This window comes from Carya illinoinensis, chromosome 7 (genome assembly GCF_018687715.1).
Source record: "Carya illinoinensis cultivar Pawnee chromosome 7, C.illinoinensisPawnee_v1, whole genome shotgun sequence".
Lineage (NCBI taxonomy): Eukaryota > Viridiplantae > Streptophyta > Magnoliopsida > Fagales > Juglandaceae > Carya > Carya illinoinensis.
The window spans coordinates 10,587,180-10,612,685 of record NC_056758.1 but is presented as its reverse complement, the minus strand read 5'-3'; the positions used below and the strand labels follow the sequence as shown (position 1 = coordinate 10,612,685).

At 40.8% G+C, this 25,506-nt stretch overlaps 2 protein-coding genes across 2 annotated transcripts in view; both read right to left on the bottom strand.

Moving 5' to 3' along the window:
* LOC122316968 (phospholipase D delta-like) overlaps positions 1-23,309 on the bottom strand; it is a 38,869-nt gene extending 15,560 nt beyond the window's left edge. Inside the window, exons 1-3 of the mRNA XM_043133842.1 lie at positions 22,105-23,309; positions 21,624-21,740; positions 11,685-11,879 (exon numbers count right to left, since the gene is read on the bottom strand). Of these exons, the coding sequence (XP_042989776.1) occupies positions 11,685-11,879; positions 21,624-21,740; positions 22,105-23,052 (1,260 nt within the window). The 5' untranslated portion in view covers positions 23,053-23,309. The remainder of the gene's footprint in view (positions 1-11,684; positions 11,880-21,623; positions 21,741-22,104) is intronic.
* Positions 23,310-24,020: 711 nt separating this feature from the next.
* LOC122317163 (uncharacterized protein At1g76070-like) lies at positions 24,021-24,857 on the bottom strand. The gene has a single exon (XM_043134111.1). The coding sequence runs from the start codon at positions 24,846-24,848 to the stop codon at positions 24,201-24,203; it is 648 nt and encodes a 215-aa protein (XP_042990045.1). The 5' UTR covers positions 24,849-24,857; the 3' UTR covers positions 24,021-24,200.
* Positions 24,858-25,506: the final 649 nt, after the last annotated feature.

Genomic DNA, 25,506 nt, shown 5'->3' with positions numbered 1-25,506 from the left:
ATGTGCCAAGTTTTTGCTAAGACTATACAGGAAGAATTTGAAATGAGCATGATGGAAAAACTTGACATTCTTTCTCGGATTGCAAATTAAGCAAGCAAAAAGTGGGACATTCATCAATCAATCAAAATATATTAAGGAATTACTGAAGAAGTTTGGGATGGAAGGTGCTAAGGAAATTGGAACACTAATGAGCCCATCAACTAAACTTGATAAAGATGAAACTGATAAACTAGTTGACTCGAAGGTATATCAAGGTATATCAAGGTATGATTGGTAACTTATTATATTTGACAGCTAGTAGGCCAGATATTATGTTTAGTGTATGTTTATGTGCACGCTTTCAATCATCTCCAAAAGAATCACATTTAAATGCAGTTAAATGCATTTTTAGATATCTTAGTGATGCAATTAACCTAGGGTTATGGTACCCTAGGTACACATCTTTTGATCTAATTAGCTACACAGATGCTGATTATACTGGTTGTAAAATAGATCGAAAAAGCACTAGTGGAGCATGCCATTTCTTAGGTCATGCACTAGTTTCCTGATTTAGTAAAAAATAAAATTTTGTTGCACTATCTACTGCTAAGGCAGAATATGTTGCTGCGGGTAATTGTGCTCAAGTCCTTTACATGAAGCAACAACTTGAAGATTTTAAACTCATGTATAATCACATTCCAATCAAATGTGATAATACAAGTGATATAAATCTTTCAAAGAACCCAATACAACATTCTAGAACTAAGCATATTGAAATAAGATATCATTTTCTTCGAGATCATGTGCAGAAAGGCGATATAGTACTAGAGTTCACAAATACACATGATCAGTTAGCAGATATTTTCACAAAACCTTTACCAGATGATAGATTATTTATGATTAGAAGAGAAATATGAATGATGCATACTATGAATATCTCTTAAAAAATAGACCAGAGTCAATAAAAATAAAAATAGATTTTTTAAATACTTTTACATAAACTTGAGATTCTTAGCCTCATGTTTGAGACGCTCATTCTTTTCATACAATATCATGTCATCCCTATTCATGGGAACTGGCAAGCGAAATGAAGAATCTAACAGAGATTTCAATTGTTTATTTTTCTGCCGAATGATTCATTCCCTTATGTGAGACTTTTGAATAATTCATTGAAGTACAACAATTTGTTTTTTAAGTTTTTCAATCTCATGGTTTCTGACTTATAACCGTTGGGAAAAAATAACAATAGAGGAGGAGTAGAGAGTCCCAAAACTCACCAAGTCGTAGATAGCATCGAAATCTGACTTATTAACCAAATTATTATTTTTTTGCTGAAACATGGCATCAATGGTAGCTGCAGAAAGGACAGGAGGTTGAGGTGCATAATGCCTCATGGATGGATCTAGAGAAATGTTAGAAGAACGAGCCATTGAGAAAAGAATTGTAGGCTTAAAGTGAGAATGCTGAAAGAATGCAGATGAGTTATAGAGATGAGAAGAAAACTTGATACAGATTGGATGAATTTTAAGACTGATTTTATAGAGATAGCATAAAGAACAAGACAAGCTATCATCCAAGTCAAAGAGCAATGTGATTTTTTTTACCGATCGGTGAAAATGACATTTTTTTAGAAACTCAGAACCCTCAATCTCGTTTGTCAACAACATCATGTGATTTTTTCAAATCTCCAGCCACACTTGTCGGGTCACAGACGGGTCCATTTTTTCAACTATCTATAGTTTCTACTAACGCACCGTTTTTTTCAGTCCATTTACTTGTTCGGATCCTTTTTAATGATGCCAAAAGGGGGAGAAGTGTTAGACTAGAACATTAACATTGTTTGAATTGCTAAATTTGTTATATATGTTTGGAATTATATTCATACTTTTGCTTGAAAAACTAACGCACATTCTCAGGGAGAGCTTAAGTATTAATACAGGTTTCAAGTTCTATCAAGTATTTGTCATCATCAAAAAGGGAGAGATTGTTGAACCCAAGGTTTCAAGTTTTGTATAATTATATATCTGCATATAGATTTTGATGATAACAAATGAATTCAAAAAATAAAGGAGTCTCAACCTCAAGTTGTCTACACAATGGAGTCAAGCACATCAAGGAAACAAGTATAAGCAAGAAGGGAACAAGTTCACATTAAAGTGATAGAGTAATGTTATAAATCTCTTAAAAATTCGAAATTAAGATTAAGACTCAAAATTAATATTTTATCATAAAGCATTAAAATACATTTTCCACATGTGCATGAATATTTTGAAAATTAAATTTGAAAATTTTGAAAGATGATTGATTGTCATATTTCACATGTGCATACCTTGATTAAAGGGTTGAACTTTGAAAATATTAAAGATGATTGATTGTCATCTTTCACATGTGCATGTTTTATTTGAATATTTTCAAACGTGATTGATACTTTTTTTGACTTATGCAAAAGGTAGATGTTTTTGTTTGAAAATTTTGAAAAGTAAAATGTGCTTCTTTTGTCATATGCAAAAAGTAAAAGATTAGGTTTGAATTTTTTGAAAAGTAAAGTATGCTCATTTTGTCATATGTCAAAAGTAAAATATTAGGTTTAAAGTATTTGAAAAATGAATGATGTTGTCTTTGACAATTGAAAAAGAAGAACATTTTATTTGAATTTTTTGAAAAAGTGAATGATATTGTTTTTGACATGTGAATCCTTTTAAATTTGAATATGAAGTTTTATATGCCTATAAATAGATCATTTGAGAGCTTCGCATTTACAACACGAAAAGCATACAACATTCATTCAAAACTTTCATTCTCTTCTCTAAATATTGAGCCTTAATTCTTGTTCATTTTAAGAGATATAGTTTGCACTGTATTGTTCTTATTCCACTCATTGAGGAGTGTTTTCTGATAACTTACCCACTATTAGCTCTTATATTAGTAAAAGGGTGTGTATAACCCTTGTGCGTGTAGAAATTGTTCTATACAGGGAATAGTTGAATCACCACGTGTAAGGTGATTGTAAGTGTAGAGTGTGTTCTACACGGATCCTTTGTAGCGGTGTTGTTCAAAGGTGTAATATGTTTCTATCTCTACCTGAAGGAGGTTGAATAGTGAATTTGGGAATACTCAAGGGGTAGCTTGAGGCAAGGACGTAGGCAGTGGGGCTGAACCTCGTGAACATACTGAGTTTACTTCTTTCTTATCCTTACTCTTTATATTTATTACTATTTCATATTTTGTTTATATTTTATATTGTATATTTGATTTATAATTGTTATTTTTTTTAATACAACTCAATTCACCCCCCTCTTGTGTTAGTCATCTGGGCAACAATCCCCTTTCCCCCAAGAAAGATAGGGTGAAGTTCGTGTTGGTTGCGGTGGACTACTTCACCAAGTCGGTGGGGGCCGAAGCGCTGGCAACAATTACGGCGAGTAACATCACTCGTTTCTTGTGGAAGAACATCATCTGTAGATTCGACGTCCCCCGTAACATTATGTCAGATAATGGGAGGCAGTTTGACTCTAATCATTACCAAAATTGGTGCTGAGACCTAGAAATCAGGTTCCGGTACTCCTCCCTAGGGCACCTTCAATCCAAGGGCCAAGTGGATGCGACCAACAAAACTTTGGTAATAATACTGAAGAAGAAGCTTAGTGACCAAAAGGTGGTGTGGGTGGAGGAAGTCCCTACAGTCCTATAGGCATACCGGGTAATAGTGAGAACACCGATAGGAGAGACCCCATTTACCCTCACATATGACCACAAAGCTATGTCGTCAGTTGAGGTGGAAATCCCTACCTACGGCGTACAACACTACAAGCAACGCTCCAACAACCAGCGGCTCGAGGAACAACTTGACCTGGTAGGAGAGATTAGAGAAGAGATAGAAGTGACGATGGCAACTTACAAAGAGAGGGTAGAGCACTACTTCAATCGGAGGTTATGCTTGAGGTCATTCAAAGTTGGGAATCTCATGCTAAAACAAACAAGGACCACCACAAGAGACAAAGGAAAGTTGGGGCCGCAGTGGGTAGGCCCTTATGCGGATGTCGCCAGAACCACCCAGGGGTCTATTGGCTTCAAGACTTTCATGGAAACGAGCTACAATACCCATGGAACGTCGAACATCTATGAATGTTCTACTGGTAAAGGCCTTAAGATTTGTAAATTTGTAGGTTGCTTTAATGGTTATTGCACATGATCTGTTAATAAAGAATGTGAATGTTTTAGGGAATTGGGTGTGTAAAAACGGTATCACCATCAATGTGTAACTCGCCCCCAACACGAATCTCTACCAAGACACGTCTCCACCAACAGGATTTGCAATGACAACTTACCTCCCCGCAAGGTACCAAAGGGATGGGTGTAATGCCTAAAGCTGTTTTATCCTTCCCTCGGCAAAGTGGGGGTTAGCCATCTGCTACCCAATGATTTACCTTTTTTGTGAGTGTCAACAGGCGAGACCGGATCTAATCACAAACTACCTCCCCTCGAGGGTCAACAGGTGGGATTGGCCCCGTGCCTCCCCCACGAATGAGAGCGAGTTCGGCCTATTCACCTCCCGAACTACTTACCTCGACCTCTGCCACGACGAAAAGTGGGCACAACACTAGCCTGGCCCTCACTTATCTTCCCTGTGACATCAACGAGCGGGAGTAGATCCAATCAGGGGCTGCCCAAACAGACTACGTCACCGCGAAGGTCAACAGGCAGGTCCACCCCCCGGTGACCGGCTACTTGGATGTCCGACATTCCCTTCCCGTAGGGTACCAAAGTTGTAATGCTTAAGGCTGCTTGATCCTTCCTGGCGAAGTGTGAGCTTGTCCTCAACAACCTGACAACTTGCCTTCCTCGTGGGCATTGACAGGCCGGAGCGAGTCTAGTCAAGGACTGCCTGAACAGACTACCTCCTCGCGAGGGTCAACAAGTAGGACTAACCCCGTGCCAACTTGACCTCCCCCACAAATGAGAGCAGGCCAGGCCTCACTGCCGCTTGAACTTACCTCGTATACCCATGACGAAGAGTGGGCACAGCACCAACCTGGTCCTCACTAACTTTCCCTGTGACTACAACAGGTGGGAGTGAGTCTAGTCGTAAATTTTCCGAATAGACTACCTTCATACGAGGGTCAACAAGCAGGACTAACCACGTGCCAACCTGACCTCCCCCAAGAAAGATAGTGAGTCTAACCCTGAGGCTACCCCCAACAACTTACCCCTTCCTGTCATGGCGAAGGGTTGATTACCTCCCATGGGGGGCCTAATGGGAGAGCATGGTTTGAGGCGCCTTTACCCTTTCCTTGGTAAAGTGCGGGATAGTCCAAAGATTGCTCAACAAAACTTCAAAGAGATTGTCTCCTCTAATGGATAATGACTCAAAGCTTCACCACATAAGCCAAACAGCGCAGGTTAGCGAGTTTCAATGACTGTTTGTACTATGGTTTGACTTCTACAGCGTACTCAAATGACCGGCCCCCTCTTGCCAAGCGCGAGGGTCAACGAGGCCAGTCTGACCTTACGCTTTGCTCGACCTCTACTAAAGTATTTAGGTTGCTCGGCCCTCTCTCGCTAGGCGCAAGGGTCAATGAAGCAAGCCTAGCCTTACATGCAGCTCAACCTCTTGAGCCAAGCACGAGGGTCAATAAGGCGAGCCCAGCCTTAGGTGCCGCTCAACCTCTGCCAAAGTATTTAGGCCGCTTGGCCCCCTTTGGCCAAGAGTAAGGATCAACGAGGTGAGCCCGACCTTACGTGCCACTCAACCTCCTTCAAAGTGTTTAGGCTGCTCGGCCACCTCTCACCAAGCTCGAGTGTCAATGAGGAGAGCCTGGCCTTACATGCTACTCGATCTCCATCAAAGTATTTAGGCCGCTTGGCCCTTCTCGCCAAACGTGAGGGTCAATGAAGTAAGCCCGGCCTTACATGCCGCTCAACCTCCGTCAAAGAATTTAGGTCACTCGGCCCCCTTTTACCAAGCGCAAGGGTCAACGAAGCGAGCCTTGGTTATGCGCCGCTCGACCTCCACAAAAATATTTGGGAGAGCTTGGCTCTATATGCCGCTTGATCCTCCTCATTGTAAAGATTTTGACTATTAATGAATAAGAGTTTTCCTTGCTTATATTCTCATATTATGTTGTGTTAACTTCCTTATTATCTGTTTGTACTTCGCGCATATCCTTCACTCGCCCTAAGGGAAGGAGTGTTAAGCCCAAAGTGGCATTGCAGGTGCCAGGGGCTCGGCTCCCTTCTTTTATTGCATGTGAGTAACTTCCCAGATCCCAGGGGTAAGTGGGACATTTTAAGTCATCCCGCCTTACTGGTTTCCCAACCCATCAAATAGGGGTGATTGAAGGATGCGTAAGGCCACGATGGCTTTGACCCTTAGGTAGAGGCAGGGTAGCACTTAGGGCCAAATTCCCCTCATTGACCCTTGCACTTGGCAAGAGGGGATCGAGCGGCTTGTAAGGCCAAGCTCGTCGAGGTTGAGCGGCATGTAAGCCAAGCTCGCCTCATTGACCCTCTCCCTTGGTGAGAAGGGGCTGAGCGCCATGTAGAGCCAGGCTTGCCCAAATATATTTGCGAAGGTAGAGTGGCATGTAAGCCAGGCTCCCCTCGTTGACTCTCGCACTTGGGCAAGAAGGGGCAGAGTGGCATGTAAGGCCAGACTCACCTTGAATCTTTGGCGGAGGTTGAGCGGTGTGTAAGTTTACTCACCTCCAAAGGGAAAATAATCCATCGGTAAGATCAGAGTCAATGGGTGGCCCGTGGGCACATGCGTTCTCACACCATCCCAGAAATATATGAAAGATAAGAGCCAGATGGCCATTTGTCTTGCACACCACTAGAGCCTTGATTCGCAGGCGATAATCAGGAAACCCACCATCGAATCAAGCTATTTCCACACAGACAAAGGTCTTCACATAGAAGTGGTAGATAGAGGCTTCCACTTCATGAATACCACCCTTGCCAGGGTTGTAGGTAGGCCTGAGCAAATCTACCACCGTGGAAGCTCTTGGCACCAACCAAGCCCGAGAGGAAAGATCCTGCTAGACACATTCTATCGAATGGGTTGCGATGTCATAACGGAACATGGACTACATGATGAGTCCTAAGATAGGAAGAATCATCAAACGACGCGGTTGTGGAGCTCGGGCCATATCACCTCTGGGTGCACTTTCAAGTGATAGGGACAACATGACCTTTGGCACGACTCCTTTGAGATTTGTGGCCCTTTCCTCCAGGGAAAGCCCCTGTAAATCGATGATGCCTAACAACTTGAGACCAACCTTCGGCACTCTCGACCTGTCCAGAGCCGTGACTTGTTTCAACATGAACCCACGATAAACCCTCGACCAGGGTGCCTGGCACATTGCTGGAAGGCTCATCGTGGTCGGAGCACTCCAGAGCAGAACCCTCATGAAGGAAGATAGAAGGGCCCTAAACTCTTGAAGGGTAGGAGGGGAGATGTGATAAAGGCCAACTGCAAAGTGGGACTTTATAAAAAATTCATGACAGTTCACTCCCCAAGATCTTGGAAACATGCATATCGAGCGGCTCCCTCCACTAATGCCATTTGGCACCATTAATTCAAGAAGAGCGTAACAAAAGAGCATTGGTGTCTAATTGCATGAAGTACACGGGGGCCCATGCGTGAAGCATCAACTGCCTAAGCAAGCCCGACACGTGGCAAAATGAATGAAGAACGAGCCCCTCCTCTCTTTCCCAAGAGGGGGACATCTCAAACCATGGTGACCTGAGCAAGCAGAAAGTCCCGACAGGCTAGTCGGCCAGGAAAGGAAAACGCAGGAAGAACATTAAGAAGCGGATACAAAGCCAGAGAAAAAGAAAGGCAAGTGAAAAGCAAGAAAACAACCGTAAAGCAGAATAAGTGGCAATAAAGGACAAAGGGAAGCAAATCCATTAATGATAGGTATGTACAATAAGAAAGCACTTTACATCAAATCGAAACTAAAAGAAAGAAAGGCGAGATCAAACTAAGGGGGTCTTAGAGTCCTCTTTGGACTTGACAAGACCAGCCTCTTGGGTGTCCAAATCCAATACGTGCTTAGCGGGGTTATCCAAAAAAGTACTTGGAATCAGGTCCTCCCCTATGCAAGTCCCCGCCTCCAACGCCTCGGAACCAAGCAAGAGGGACTTGAGATCTAGTAGCAGCAAGTCGCTCTTGGGGTTTGATAGTAGATAATTCTTTAGCCTTTCCAGTCCCACAAAGTAACCATTACACCACACCTCATCATGAACATGGCAGAGGTGTGATAGCTCCTAGTGCAACTGCCAGAGGGATGCATCGACTTCTATTTTCGCAGACTTCAAATCCTTCAACTTTTGCTTGGTGGCTTTGAGAGACTTTGTCCTCTTTATAAGAGATTTGGAAACCTCCAAGAATTTTCTTCTGTCCACTTGTAGGACCTATCAGCTAAGTTGCACTGCTTGCTTAGCTTCGAATTTGGAGCTTTAAACCCTTCGAGCACCTCTAATTGGCTATCGAACAACTCTTGGAGGTTGTCCCTCGCATCCGACTGGAGAGCAGTGTCTCAGTGGCATAAGGTGACCTCTTCCTAGGACTTCTTCAGATTGGCCTCGAGGTGGCTCAGGTGGTAGCACAGATTAGCAAGGGAACCCTCTAACTCCTCCTCGAGCTCTCTCTCTCTCTCTCTCTCTCTCTCTCTCTCTCTCTCTCTCATGGCCATGCGAACCATGGATCGAGACTCCTGATTCCTGGCCTCTAGCTCCTCCTAGCCATCCATGATAAACTCTGCCAATTGTTGTACACCTTGCCATGGGGAACCTTAATCAAAACTATGAAAAAAACGCTAGGGGGGGTTGAAAGAAAATGGAAACAACCCACAGAATAATATTATGAGGCTGAGCTACAAGAAGAACTCCTGCAAACCTTGGGCTGTCGTATGTAGCTAACCAGTGTGACCCCATGCATCCCGTAGTCGAGACGATTCTTGGACCCGCTCCAAGCCCAACAGGAGCTATTTCGACCCCAACATCTACCAGTGTCAGGATCGTAAAAACAACGGCAGGAGGAACCCCTATCCTGCTGGTTGGCTCGGGCTAGTTGTGGGGAGAGTACTGTGAACCCGTTGAAGAAGAGCTGACCACCCCTTGACCTCGAGGAAAGCGGGTGGCATGGCATGACCTAGCAACGTAGGAACTGCCCCCTCCTGGGTGGAGGAAGGGCAGGCCACTGAATGGACACCCTCTTGAAGATTGCCGTGGGGGGCAAATGATATATCATCATTAAAATTCGGCCCAACCTGCGAACTCCTTCTTGATTTCTTCCTTCTCCCCTCTACCAGCGGGCTAGGGGAATGCTTACGGCCCAGATAACCAGTTGGCTCTAGAGGAAAGGAACCTCCCAGACGACACAGTGTAGTGTGAAAAGGCAAGTATTGTTGTAAGCTTTCGGCAATCAAAAGAGTCTCCATAAAAACTTCGGCAGGGTGGGCGGCCAGCCAAGCCTGTACGACCTCGAGCCGGTGGATCTCCTGTTGGGTCGCTAGGGACTTCACGAGTGCCTCATCCTGTACAACCCCCCAGTTGGCCCGTATGGGAAAGTCCTATCAAGTGGCCTGCCTAGGCGAGTATTCCCACCTGTCACCTGGCACGAAGAAGAAAGCTTAGACATTGAGGACCTTTCTCATACTTCGGCTCCAGGTTAGCCAAAGCCTGGATGGAGCGGAAGCTACAAGTATTCACACCCCTTTTTAGGACATTATGAGTAAGGAAGAATTCAAGGCCGGTGAGGTCTGACCAATCATGCCCCGCCCTTCCAGGGCACGTTGCCAAATGACCAGCGACTTAGGAGGATCCTCCACGAGTTAGGATGTAGCTGGGCTGAAGCCATGCTTGCCAGGTCCAACACATTGTGGATAAGGCAGTAAGACGGCAATTGCAAGCCATTAGAAAACATAGCGGGATATAGCACAACTTTTGTATGTGTACCCCTAAAGATCTACGGCGCCCTCGTCTGGTCGTAGCACTTTAAGACTTGTGTCCCTCAGCACATCGTACTCTCACCTTAGTGAATCCAACTTGTCGGAGGTCACCACCAACCGCCATGAGGAACCCGCATACCTCTGGACTGCCATGGGGACTTCTGCAAACTCTGCATCCATAAGGATGAGAGGAGGACTTGAGGGCCTGGTAGGTTTGGGATTCTTTGAACCTTTCAGGGTCGCACGAGAAGGGTTCTTGGGAGCCATGAGAGGGTAAAAAGAAGGGAAGAAATGGTATAGAAAGCACTAGGGAGAAAGGGAGTTGATAACACTCAGCATGGCATAGGGAAGAAGTATGGAACGACCTACCTCCAAGGGATTATATAAACCTATGGAAACGGTTCAAATTCCAGGATCATGGGAGCCTGCACACTATACGGAGACTGCAAACTCAGAACGTAGTAGGAGCTGCCTAAAACTATCAATGAAAATAGGACATGACATGTGCCATCAAGTGCTTGAGGGTAACCATCGAAATGTACAAGAAAGCGGGAAGAGGAATTGTTGCGTCGCACCACAGGAAACGAAAGGACCAAGTAAGGGCCAATTGTGATAGAACACGTAGTAAAACCAAGAAACAGGCATGGCCACGATGTTGAAGAGGGGAAACGGTAACGACCAACAAGCAAGGGAACAAGGAGGCAAGGATACAGAGAAATTCCCACTGAACTAGTTCAATGGGAATTGGTGGGGTAACTATTAGAGAGTTTTATCCCTTGAGGGCCTTCGGCCTAGAAATGCAGGCCCAAGTTGATGATGCTTGGGCTGGCCAGGAATGGCTGAGCCCAAGGAAGGAGGAGCAAGCAGCACTAGGGTTCTCACCATGTCACCTGACCCCAGAGGAGTAAAATCAGCCAGTGGCCCGTACAGGCAGGAGACTGAGAACGCTCTTAAAATAAGCAAAAAGGGAGGGGCAAGTCGACGCATCACCCCTACATTGGATAGATAGGACAAAGGCAACACCACATTAAATGCTCCTACTAGAGGACCATGCGGCATTAAATGGGCATGAGTGAAGAAGTAGCAGGAAGCACGCCTCCCTCGGCGACAAGGTCATGGGCCTTTGGTCCCAGGATCTAAATATAAAAATGACTCCGAAGCATTGGAATAAGGGTTAGACTCTCTGAAATTTCCCTACTCCTACTACCCTCCTACACATTTCCCATGATGGATTTTTACTAACTTTAGCATCGAGGCTCTTTCAACCACCACTCGATGCATTCTCTATGTTTGCATGCTCAAGATCGAAGACCCGAGTTGTTGAGAGCCAAGCCCAAAAGCGTACAAAACATTACGTCAACAGGTTCCTTTAGTCGTAATGTGGTGTGTGTGGAAGGAGCGCAATGCTCGGATTTTGAGGATTGTAAGAAGAAAGCAAATGAGCACGGATGAGCGCAGATGAGCTTAGATGAGTCAAATCCATATTGCTAAAAACTCTTTATATCTGGTGCTTATCTAATATGTTTTCTAGTTATCTAGATTTAGGTATTTTGTTTTCATTCCTCCCCTAATCAAGTATTCACTCTTCTATACACCCTGTGTTGTGCCACTTTACGCTTTAACTTGCTAATAGAAAAACAAGGTACAAAGACTAATAGATGCTACAAAACCTTGATTACATTCAAATGATATCGTGATGCAAATATAGTAGTTAGAATGTTCTATAAATAGACTGTTTTGCTAGAAACTTACAGCAAATGTAGGATTGTGGAAGTCATCATGAAATATAGTGTCAAGATCACGAAATAGTCGGTGCTCAGGTGTATCATAGCGACCATTACAAAGATCAATCCCTCCCAAAAATGCAGTTATCTTACGATTATTACCCTGTGCTTGTGTGTCAACAAGGACACATTTCTGATGGTGAGTAAAAAGGGTTCCAACAACCTGTATAGAACCATCACATAAGCAACTTCAACAAGTTATTCAGATTAAAAGAAGGCAAATGGCATTATAAAGATTAAGGATCCAAAATATAGAGTATTAATGAATTTTTATTAGTAAAAATGAGATACCTCGAATACACAAGTATAAAAAAAAAAAATGTTCACCTAAAGAATGGAAAATGCTCCATACTATACTTGCAATTGAATCTAATCTTGCCATGCTGACATCATATTGCCCATCAACCATTGAGTTTTTTCCTTTTTCTAAAAAAAGAAAGTTATGATGTGATGATTGATGAGCAGTGCCACATAAGCACAATGGAATAGGAGTAGTGCCATAAGCATAATGGAATAGGAGTAGGGTGAATGTGTAGTATATATAGATTAACTTCCTTTAAAAAAAAAAAAAAACCCTTATGCCATTCCATTATAAAAATTGACGTGATACAAGGAGGAGCTTCCTCCATAGTTATAATTAAATCAGAAATGGTAAGAGCATCTTTTGCAAGTGAGTGAGCTATAAAATTGCCATTTCTCCTAACAAGAGAAACTTTCCACTTTGCAAAATGCTTAAGACGTGACCTTGCTTCACTCATAAACATGCTTGATTTGCTCCAAGCTTCTTTATCTTCTAGTAATGCCTTTGTGACTTGCAGTGAGTCCCCCTTAATAACAATCTGTTGTAGTTCAAGATCCAATCCTAGTTTAATAGCCTGTAAAGCTCATATGACTCAACTAATAAGGGGTCAGGAAAAAACTGTTTCCTCTGCCTCATTGTGGCAATGATCTAGCTAGTATAGTCCCTAGTAGCCACTTTAATGCCAATCAATCCATTAGCCTTATCCAGTGCACCATCCTAGTTAATCTTAAACCATTTCGATGGAGGGGCCTGCCATACAACAACTGAGTAGACCTGGGTGTCTCTGCTGTTGTGATCAGTATCCCTCTCAGACAGCATGTCTAACAATGTTCTTGGCTCCCTCACAATGGAGTTTGGATGAGAAAATTCCTTGTTAAAGATGAAGGAGTTCCTTCTCCACTAGAGCTTCCTTGCCACCACCACAAATTCTTGCAACTCTTCTTCATTTAGTACCATAGTTAATGAATAAAAAAAAGCAACATAGGGGAATGAGGAATAGTGCATTTCTGAAGCATTTAGAACATTGACTCCACATATTCATTGCTGCTTCACAGCTCCACAAGACATGGAGGACACTTTCTTCTTCCCTTCAACAAATGAGGCATAGGGGGGATTATTCACCACTTTCTTCTTGAACATATTGGATTGAGTGGGGAGGGCCTCTTAACAGGCTCTCCATAAGAAAACTAATATGAACCCGCATAATTGGAATAGATTGAAGCCATTTTGATGCAGGATAGGTGGTCCATAGCCTTCTTTAGTGAGAAGCTAAGTGGGGCATCTCTGAAGTACCCTACTTATGACAAAGAGCTTTATGCTCTTGTTCGTGCTTTAGAGACTTGGCAGCACTACCTATGGCCAGATCAACTCTATCTTCTTCTCCCAATCTAAATAAACTTCAGGGTCAGTTTTACCTTGGAAAGATGGTATTTTCATTTTGATGCTCCTAAGGTTCCTATCTACTCAGTTCTACCTTGGAAATATGGTATTTTCATTTTGATGCTCCCAAGGTTCCTATCTACTCTATCCCGACCCCATGGTCCCCTAAGTCCTCTTTCACGCCTAAGTCCTCTATGCCTACCCATCCCAACTTCAGATGTAAGGTCTTCATCATCCTCACAATCTCCTTCATCTTCATACTCATGTTCTCTTCTAGGCTCACATCTCCTCATATCTCTCACGCCATGCAAATTTCTAATTATTTCATCTTGTTGATCCATCATATCCCTCACTTCCCCCAACACCATATTCAACCACTCAAACTGTTGTTGCATGATCTGCGACATAAATAATAAGTTATCTGCCATCCCCTTTAGTGATGAGTCATTTTAATGAGACATTATATGTGTTCCACAAAAAAGAATATTAGTGGAAAAAAAAGAAGACATCACACGCTCCGTTACATGTTTACACTCGAATAATGGCACTCCACTCGTGTTTCACTCTTAATTAGCTTTTCCTGATAATAGTCTCACACTCTCTTACCTTTTACCTCAAGAGTTTTCTCGCTCAAGTTCTTTAAGAACTAGCTAAACTAAATTAAGACAATACAACCTTGTTTTATTCCAATTAGTAATTAGGTGCAAGAAACAAGAACAAGAGAAACATGGAAGGAATAAAATGACATGAGAATCAAGGAAATTTAAGATGGAAAGAGTAAATACAAAACAAGATACCGACTATAATAATATATTCATCCCCTTTGATGATAAGGCTAAAAAAAAAAAATCTATACTCTTTTTTTTTTTTTCTTTTCTTTTCTTTTATTTTCTTTTCCTTTCCTTTCTTTTCTTTTCTTTTCTCACTAATTTAATCACAAATAGCAATATTCAATTGTGACAATCAAATAATTAAATTCAAACACATAAAAATTGACAAAGAAATATAAGGGAATTGATGAGTGTGCGAAAGTGCACTCTAAATGCCATATTATTGGACTAAAATGCTAAAATATGAATAGAAATCATAGAAATTAATGTGTATTCTTGAATTGAGTTTTTATTTACTTTGGGATACTCCTATGCAGATTTTTATATTTAATTTTAGAATTTATAAAATAGCAAGTCAAAGCCCAATCAAATTCAAATGAGGATTTTCATGGGGTTTAAGAGCAATTTGGATCAAGAAAAAAAAAAGAAAAAATCACAAAAAGAAACTGCAAGAAGTCCAAATCTGAAATTCGCTAGGAGACAATCTGGACATATTTTAATATTTTAAGGGTAACTTTCCACTCACATATCAAATTGATGCTATTCTTGATGCATTAGAAATCTATTTTAAAGGGCTATAAATTTGTCTCTAATAAAAATTTCCAAATTCGAACTCCTGAAATATGTACGTGGCTGCCAAGATAAGTACTAAAATTTATGTGATTTTTTTATATGAGAATTATGAAGATATTAGAACTTCTTTCATACCTTATATAAGTATATCATTAGCATAAAATTGAGGAGGAAGAAAGGCACAAGAGGCAAATTTGGTTAGATGATGGACTAAAGAACGAAGAGACGAAATTAATTTCCATGGCCGCCATTTGCTTTATTTTTCTTTTGAAATTTTTGTTGTCCATTATATTTATGGGTAACTAAATTCTCAAGTAGGGTTAGGGATGAACTTGCATATTAGATGATATTTTTAATTTATGTATTTGATTTTCAATTACTAAAACTCTTTTGTTTTATCATTCTCAATTCACTGTTGATGTTTTCTTTTCCGAATAATTATAGAATTTATTCTGTTTATGGATTCAGTCATTTTTTTCTATTGAATGGATTAATTCTTTAATTATATTTGGATTAATTATTTATCTATATTGATTTAATTCTTTTCTGCAATATCGCTCCTTAAGTATATTGTTATCGTTGAATTTTTTCAATAGTGATAATAATTTATGTATTTTAAATGTGGTGAATGATTTTTCAAAGAGTTATATTTAGTTTAATTTTGGTTTATAATTCTATATCTTCCAATTGAAAATTTTGAAAATTGAGTTTCTAATTGAGTTATTCAATTAATTAAAAATAATAAAAATACCAGATTTGTACAAGAGATTCCCAACGCTTTACTGTTCATCAAATTTGAATACTTTTTCCATTAGTCACTTTGCTTCACTTTAATTTGCATTTAAAATTAATTTTTGTTCTCCATTAATCATTTGATTTTTTTTAGTTTCTTTGTTCCTTCTGCTATTCTTTTAATTTGTCTCTCTGTAAAATCAACACCCCAAAACTATGCTACAATTATTGCGTTATTCTTTGGGCGTAATTAGGAATCAAAGAAAACTTAGATGATGAAGAACACAACAACTCTAATAAGATGAAATTTCAGCCAACACAAAAAAGCACTAGGATTAGAAGTAATTCGGCCAGCCCTAGAAAGAGCAATGAATTTTCGACAGCCACACAAAACCCTAAGAATTTTGGCCGCCTTTTTGTTTTTTGATAAGCAATGCAAAAATTAAAAGATAGAATCAGACCTGATTGAAAACTTTACTCTGAATACCAAATGATATGAACCTACAGAATTGGAATTGCTTGAACCCACAATCAATTTGAAAACTCACCCAAGAAAACCAAAAACCAAGTCAATAGATGAAAAAATCTAAACCTGTTGAGGAACTCATTTGAAGAACCTAAATTATATTAAAATCTAGACTTGTTGAAGAACTTGTCTCAAGAACCCAGATTATAAGGAGGAATACCACAAAGGTTATAATTTACTTTTGATAAATTCAAAAGTTCATCAAGAACAAGAGGAGATAAAACTCAACTCACAATAAAATAATCACCATATTGTCTAAAATGAAGTGGATGGCCACAAGATGTTAAATACCCCATCCACTAAACAACCCTAAATGCCTACAATGAGCAATTCCCAAAAAGCCCCATTGCTTAAATTAAACAATCCCCAACAAAATAAAACCCTACCCGAATTCAATCCCCAAGATACCCCTTAGTGGCCTGCACCCCCTATAATGATTACATTAAAAAAATAAAAAAATTCCTTTAACCCTAGTTAAGGATCTTTAAGATCAAGTTCATCTTGGTGTCCATAAAAAAACCTTATCACTAGGTGTGACATGAAGTTGCCAGATTTTGTTCCAAACATCTTTAAATTTATTGCTTGTTGATGCTTGACCTTGAGTTGCCACCTCCGTTGACTTCTCCATGTGGTATGCACTCCTTACTAAAAAGGAGACATCTTTAGTCTCATGCCATATGATTCTGTCCTTAGTTTCCATAGTGTTAATGGGAGCTTTCAGAATCCAATTAGCTTCCCCCTCCTCAAAAATGTCTTGTACCAGTTCTGTTTTCCAAATCTTTGCCTCAAAGTCAATCAGTTCTGCAACAGTTGCCTTACCATTTAGGGTCTTGACTGGACTAGTGAATTTGCTAGGATTAGAATGGTCTAGCCATTTGTCCTTCCAAATTAGGATTTCATACGCTATCCCTAACCTCCAAAATGAACCAGCCTCTACAACATGCCTAGCTATAAGAAGACTTTTCCATACAAAAGAAGGCTTAGAGCCCACTTTAGCTATTTAAAAGGTCAAGTTAAGGAAGTATTTGGCCTTTAAAACTCTAACAGCAAGAGACTTAGGGTCTTGAATCAATCTCCAACACTACTTGGAAAGCATTGCTTTGTTGAAGTATTCAAGATCCCTAAAACTCAGACCTCATATGACTTGGCTTGCCCAATTCATTTTCAGGATATCTAGTGGATTTTATGCTCCTTCTCTTGTTGAACCCACCAAAAATTCTAGAAGACACTATTGATGGATTGAAGTAAAGTGGTAGACAGCTTAAATACACCCATGGTATAGGTTGGAAGGTCTTGGATCATTGCTTTGAGGTAAACTTCTTTTCCTACCTGAGATAGAGTTTTAACTCTATAATTATTGAGCCTCATTCTTATGTTATCCAAGATGCCTTTCAAGGATGTGAGTCTATCTCTACCCACCACAAATGGTAATCCTAGGTACTTTTCATAAGGCATAGTTGTCCTCATACTGGCAATTGACAGGATGCATTCTTGAGTAGGTGTAGCTGTGTTCTTGCTAAAAATGATGGAGGTTTTCTCGAGGTTTAGTCTTTGTCCAGATGCCATCTCATATATTCTTAATAGGCTTATCAACCTACTCCATTCCACTACAGTTGTCTTACAAAATAAAAGGCTATCATCTGTAAAAAAAAGAAATGAGAAATCCTTAACCGACCTCTTGCAACTGGTATCCCATGTATCAACCTGCCTTCCTCAGCTTTGTAAATCAAATTACTTAGTGCTTCAACACACAAGATGAAGAGATAGGGTGACAATGAGTCACCTTGTCTTATGCCTCGAGTAGGTAGAAATTATGTTTGAGGGTCACCATTCACTAGAAGAACATAAGAGACAGTTTCAATACACTTCATCACTAGTTCCACCCATTAGCTGCAAAACCCCAATTTGTAGAGAGCTGCTCTTAGAAAACTCCACTCAACTCTTTCATAGGCCTTGCTCATGTCTAACTTTAAGGCCATGTAACCTTCTTTTCTTGCCATTTAACATTTCATTATATGCAAAGTCTCAAAAGCAACAATTACATTATCAGTTATTAGTCTATTGGGGAGAAAAGCATATTGAGAAGGTGAAATAATACAAGGAAGCACCTTCTTCAATCTATTGGCTATGACTTTAGAGATGAGTTTATAAAGTACATTACAGAGGGAGATAGACCTGAATTCTGTCAATTTTGTAGAGCCTTTCTTCTTTGGAGTAAGTGTAATGAATGTGCTGTTAATATCTCCCAAGCTACCATTTGAATTAAGGACATTCAACACAGCTTCAAACACCCGGGTTTCCACTATTGACCAATGCTTTTGATAAAATATTGCAAAGAACCCATCTGGTCCTAGAGAGCTTAAGCCATTAATGTGAAAGAGAGCTTCTCCAACCTTCTATTTGGAATAAGGTTTGGTCAACATATCATTTTATGTTGTAGTCACTCAAGCCTCCAAGGATGCAATGCATACTGCTGGATTGCTGGGATTAGAGAAGGTAAACAAATCTGTAAAATAATCTTGGAATAAGTTAGTAATTCCCTCTCTCGAGCTAGTTACTTGTCCATTGCTATCAACCAGTTTTGTAATCACATTTGTTTTTCTCCTATGTGAAGCACACTAGTGGAAGTATTTTGTGTTTCTATCTCCTTCACTTAGCCATCTCTATTTTGCCCTTTGCTTCCACTTGATATTTTTAGCCTCAAGAATTCTGTCCACCCCTTGTTGCACTTACTTGATCTCCTCAGTTAAATGGCCTATGTTCCTTTCCTGTAATTTGGAGAGATAGTCCATTTGTTCACTAACTTCTCTCTTTGAGTTGCCAAAAGTCTACTTGCTCCACTTGGAGTCCTCTCCTTGCAAGATGAGGTTTTCCTCTCTAGGAAGAGTTAAGTCTCTTAGACTAGCTTGGCTGGTTTGACAAGGTTGCAACGGAGTAGGATTTAGCTAAACAATGGGAATGCCTTTGTCTCACTGAGAAGGAAAAAAGGGTAGTGGTTTTACCTCCCAACTCTACTGCCCTCCCAACTCTACTGCCAAAGCCTTGCAACATGGTAAGTTTTGTTTATTGGCCATGATTATAGCAGAAAGATCAATTAACCGAGAAGCATTCAAGACTACTATGGCCAAAGTATGGAGATGTGAGAGTTGGTTTCAATTCTTAGAAGTTGGTATGAACAAATTTCTGATCAAGTTTAACCAAGAGAATGATCTCCAGCATGTTATACGTGGTAGACCATGGTCTTTTGACAGATGGTTACTATGTCTTCAAGTTTTAAAGGAAACTGATCCATAAATGAAGTTCCTTTCAATAAAGAAGAGTTCTAGGTGCAAGCTTATAACATGCCTCTTGCAAGCATGACACATGATGTTGGAGTCCAGATTGGTGAAAATATTGGTAGAGTAATAACAGTCCAGGTTGATGACAGAGGCATTGGCTGGGGAAAGTTCTTGAGGATAAGGGTGGAAGTAAACATGTCAGAAGCTCTCCTCAAGGGGGTGTTCTTAACTTTCGAAGGCAAAAAGACTTGGGTCCCTCTTAAATATGAATGTCTACCTATTTTCTGTTTTAAGTGTGGGGTGATAAGGCATGCTAAGCAAAGTTGTTCTATTAGCTCACTTGGAAGTAGTAAGCTGCAATATGGGGTGTGGATGCAAGCACTAGCAGTGAAGGAAAGTGATAGCACAAATAAGAAATATGGGGAAGAAGACCTTCATCACAATGAAGAGGCACAGTCATGGAGGAAGGGAGGGGAGGACGGGGATGAAGGTCCAAACAACAATCCTAAGTCAAAAATGGGTTTTCAGGAAACTGGTATGTCTGATGTTGACATTGCAACTGCTGTGATGACAACTGAAAACATGCTTTCTCCTAGGAATTATGCAGAGATAGCCCAAAGGCCTTTTAAAGTTCTAAGCAAACCTTTAATGCAGGAGGGGCTTGTCTCATGCAAGGCATTAAGGAATAAGATTGTCCAAGGTATGAGCCAGTCATAGCCTGTAAAGGTAATGACCAAAAGTCAACCCTACACCTCAAGGGCAACCATGACCAGAGGGCCCCAAGCTTCATCCTTGGCCAATTTTGTCTCTGACCAGGTCCAAGCCCTAGAGAAAATTAAAAAAAGAGCTAGTTGGAAGAGGAAAACCAAGGATAAAAGTTTTGAAAGTCTCATAGCTAGTTTAAGGGAGAGTAATGCAAGTTGTCCAAGTGGCACTAAAAGGGATGTTGCTCAGACAATTGAAGAAGATGCAATACAAGTTACTAAAAAAGCAAAAAATATGGTGGTACTTGATGAATGTGCCAACAGAAATGGTGTGGTGGTGGCTGGTGCGCAGCCCCACCCTATGCAATGAGTTGTCTAAACTGGAACTGCCGAGGGTTTGGGAACCCTCGGATAGTGAACAACTTACCTCTCATGGTGCAAAATAAAGTCCCAATGTTTGTTTTCTTAGTGGAAACAAAGTGCAATAAACTAAAGGTGGAAGCTATTAAGAGGAAGTTGAATTTTGAAAACAATTTTGTGATTAATTCGAAAGGTTCTAGTGGAGGCCTGGCCTTCCTATGGAAAGAAGAAATTGAAGTAGAGGTGTTGTCATATACTCAATACCACATCTCACTGTTAGTTAAGGGTATGAAGGAGGGTGTTCCCTGGCACCTAATTGGGTTCTATGGCAATCCAACCACAGCAAAGAGGCATGAAAGCTGGCAACTACTACAAGCACTTAAACCTACAACCTCAATAGGATGGTTGTGTGTAGGTGATTTTAATGAAATATTGAGCTATGGAGAGAGATGTGGAGGGTATTTGAGACCTTATAAACAATGGAGGCCTTTAGAGGTTCTATGAACAGATTTGGATCACTCAATGACATGGGCTACTCTGGAAGCAAATTCACTTGGTCAAATGGTAGGCAAGGCAAGGCCTTTGCCAAAGAAAGGCTTGATAGGGCTTTTTGCAATACTGCCTAGTCAAATCCAATTCACTTGGTCAAATGGTAGGCAAGGCAAGGCCTTTGCCAAAGAAAGGCTTGATAGGGCTTTTTGCAATACTGCCTAGTCAAACCCCTTCAATGAGTCGAGAGTTTTCACTCTCCTTGCACTTAACTCAGACCACAATTCTATATGAATTGCTATGGAACAGTTGCAACCTACTGTAAATAGATACCTAAAGCCTTTCAAATATGAGGCTAGCTGGTCACTAAGGGATGAAGGTTTTAAAACTGTTGAGGAAGCTTGGAGGATGCCTAGGTTGGCTGCATATAGATTTAACTTCCTAACGAGTACATTCTATTCGAAGTTATTACATAAACAAGGATTCAAGAACCAATACAAATAAAATTATGACTAAGCCAGACAACGAGACGACTAGTAATATTAAATGTTGAAAATGGACAAATACCACAACAAATTAAATAATTTAAAAAAGACAAAGTCACAATGAAAGAGAGGAAAAGAAATAGACAATCTCCCAAAAATAACGGGAAAGTTTTTTTTTTTTTTTTAATCTTTTTGATAAGTAAGAAAAAATAAGGCGAAAGTTTTACTAGATAATGAAATAAAGCTCGCCTTCTGCTTGATAATGCTCGTCTTACTGCTGGTGTAGCGAGGTGACAGCACACACGAGACCGATGAATTCTTGAAGAACTTCTTGGTCTCTTCATCATGCGTCGCCATCACTCCTGGCTGCAATCAATGCCAATTTCACATTAAAACTCAAGAATCGCCTAGATTTCTCAATGCAAAAAGATTGACGGTAACGTCAATGACCCTCGTGATCATGTTTAGGATTGATGGTTCAATACAAATACGCAGATTGCACTAACATCATCAAATACAGAAACCCATTAACCCATTACCATGAATTGGACAATTCATGGAACACTTCACTTGTCTGCTCATCCAGAGATGATAAAAGAACAATATCTATCTGAACCATTAACAGTATGAAATAAGGTTTTCAAAACACTGCCTGAAAAATTATCCGAAAAATGGAGAGGATGGGATCGTATCAGAGTCAAAATTACGAAATGCACGACATCATACGCACCGTTCGGATGAAGAGCTTGTCGTGGGAGGTCTTATCGTCCCAAACCAACAACAAAACCCGCACGCCCTCTTCGGACTTGTACTTGAGCAGTTCACCGAGTGTTAAATCGCCACCGCGCGGCATCTTGCGGGTCGGCTCCCGTATCAGCTTCACCTTGTGGTAAATGGACCAGCCAACTATGTAAATCAAATGGTGAGCCTCCGCGATAGCATGGCAAATATCCTCCCAGCATGTCTCTTGCTTGAAAGGCTTCCCTTTCTCCAATTCAATCTCCGGCAACAAGTTTTCCGGCATGTGCGCGTCTTGGTACAACGTCACGTGGCATCCTTTCCTCAGAGGGAAGTATGTGTGCCTCACGCCCTTGTGTTCGGGATCGCCCGCGATGCCGTGTTGGTACAACGGGTTTTGCTCGGACGGGGTGAACTTCAATTCGAGGTTGAGTGCAGTTTCCGGCTTCGGCGGCTTCCCGGAGGCACCCGTTATTGGGAACCAGCCGGAGATGAGCTCGCCGGACTGGATCTTCAGAGCCGGGATCTTGACGGTGCCGATGATCTCCGCACCGAACATATCGTCATCCTTGACCTGGAACTCTAGGTCGACTACTTGGTGCGCCAGTGGAATGTGGAAACGCTCGTTCCACTGGGGGTCCTGGGCGTTCTTGAGGACACGCGTGCGGGCCAAGGTGACTTGTGGAACCGTCACCTTGACGTAAGGGTCGCTGGTAATGATCTTGCGGTGATGGTGGATCTTGTCGCCGTCACCACCACTGCCATCGGGATTTTTGGCGGTCTTTTCAGGGATTTTAATAGTGTCACAGACGGTTAAGCAGCGGCGGAGACGCTGTACCACGAGGTCCATGTTCGGCAAGCGCCGGGCCTCGATGATTGTCAGGTCGAGGTCACCGTGGAGCCACGTCATCAACTCCTGGTCTGAACGGGGCTCCGCCATGGAGATGCAGAGGTAAGAACAACGACGGCGATCACAGTACCAACTGCCGTACTTTATCCAACTGGTAAAGCATGAGAGACAGAGGGAAAGTTAAGCTAAGCCAAGCCAAGCCAGGCAGGGAAGAGAGAAATTAAAGTGAAGGGGAAAAAATTACAAGGAAGGAATATAAAGAACACTGACAAAGGAAGAAGGATCTGGTCTCTAATGGATGTTGGAGAGAATTTTCCACAAGCCTTTTAATGCCCCTTCACAGTACTCTTCCCGCTTATATTCATGCGAGAATTGTTATTGTTTTGACATTTCATACAAAACGCACCCTTACAACACATTAAACGCATGCCACCTTCCATGAAACTCGTCATTTCATTAAATCAGAACGCATCGTATTCGATCTCCTTCTTCCTTCCCTTCCAGTAGCCGTTACCCTCCTTCTCGATCTTTCAGTAACCAATACCAAGACACGTGTAAAGAAAATCGAATCTTGGTCGACAACAATCTCAAGAATGAAATTAAAGTAAAACCCAATCATGCGAATCGTTATATATATATTTTTTCCTTGTCGGTTTCCAAGATAAAATTATCTTCTCAAGAATATTGAATTCACAAAACGAAAGTATATCATATAATTGAATTAAGAAGCATAATATAGTAAATTACTATTTCTTTTATATCTTGTTTTAAGAAGATAATTATTTTTAGGAGTAATGTTATTTAATAATGATCGATCTGATCCTCATCTCTTGATATCACATCAAAATATCAAAAAAATAATTTCTTTTAAAAATCTAATACTAAAAATGATATATATGACAATTAGTACTGATCAAATAGTTTCATAGTTTCTTCTCTCTAGCTCCCAATTAAGTATTTATTTCCATTAACAAATCAATAAGAGATTAAAAGAGAATGGTTAAACTGGTGCTGTAATATAATTAATATATAAACACGTCCATTTTAGAAAGATCCGTTTGACACAGGGTACTGTAATATATAATTAAAGTGAGTCCGAGATTATTGTAAGTACTTTACAATAATAATATGTTCATAAATTGTGATTGATACGTAGATCTACTTTTCAGTACAAGGAATTTTACAAACTAATGTATTTTGTCATGTTAAGAATTTCAGGTTGTCATGAATTTATTTTCCTAAAATTTCTTGGCTGACGAAGCGTTTCTTCGTCTCCTTTGATCTTCCTTGCAATCGGCTGGAACCCCCGCTGCACCCTGAATTCTCCAGTCAAAGCTGGAAAGTGCACCGCGAGCGCTTGAAAACCGCTTTATCTGACTCAAAGAAGGCCGTGGCGTCTCATGTACTTGTTCTGGAATCCTTGGCTTTTCACGGCAGCTGGAGCCATCGGGTTTCCCACCTCGCTTTCGTCCCACGAAATAATCAATCTTAACAACTTCTTGCTTCTTGATCTTTTTTATCTTAACCTCTTTGCTTGGACAAGAAACGTCGCGCATGGTTGGTTGTGGTTGTGGCGGAGGTGATGAAACCCGGCGCTTAGGATTGCTGGGCGTCGTCTTCTTGACATGGCCCATGCACGAGACTTTTGGGGAGGTGGGCTCTCGTGCGTCAAAGCTTCCATTCTTCTTCTTTCTTCGAGCCTCTGGAGGGAGTATTGAAACGGAAGGACTAGTACCGGAAGATCCTGATCTGCCTGCGCCAACATATATTTTTGCAGGGCTAAGAGATGGGCTCTGGAACTGGAAATTTACAGCAGATCTAGATGCTGCATGCGGTACTATTAGAAACTTAAACAAATTGCTTCTCAATTTTGATGGTTTCTTCATTGATGTAATAAAAAATCACTAGGCCCGATCGAAATGCTCTTGAAGAAAATCTCACGCTAGCTGCTCAGTGCTCGGCCCCAAGAACCATGATCTGGTGCAGCATCGATCTGTACGTATATCATATATATTTATAACATTCGAAGTTCAGGAAAAGATGGCATGAGAGATTTTGAGTCATGAGAGAACGATCATGTGGGGAAGGAAAGAAAGAGATCAGGAATCTAATAACCATAAAGAGAGAGCATTGGTAGAATTAATGCATCATTGGTATCTTAGAATGCCGGCCAGAATTTAATTAATACAGCATGCATCAAGAGCTAGCAGTACAAGGCGGCACTGAGCTGTTTGCAGATCGAGTTGTACGTACCAGTCCTTATCTTGGGACAGCAACCATCAAAGGGTTTATTGTTTATTCGTTTTTTCGTTTGTTTGTTTTATTTGCTCATCTTTTTTCCTTTGTCGATGATCACTTGGGACAACAAAATAATGCTTGGAGACTAAATCAAACCCCATTCCCTAAGCTTATATAGCTAATGCATTGGATAATTTTTAGAATAATCCAAGCTCCAACATCGTTAATGGTGGTAAACTAACCATGCTTATCTTGTTAATTGTAGTCTTAACACTATATAATGCTTATGTAAACAATTTTAATAAC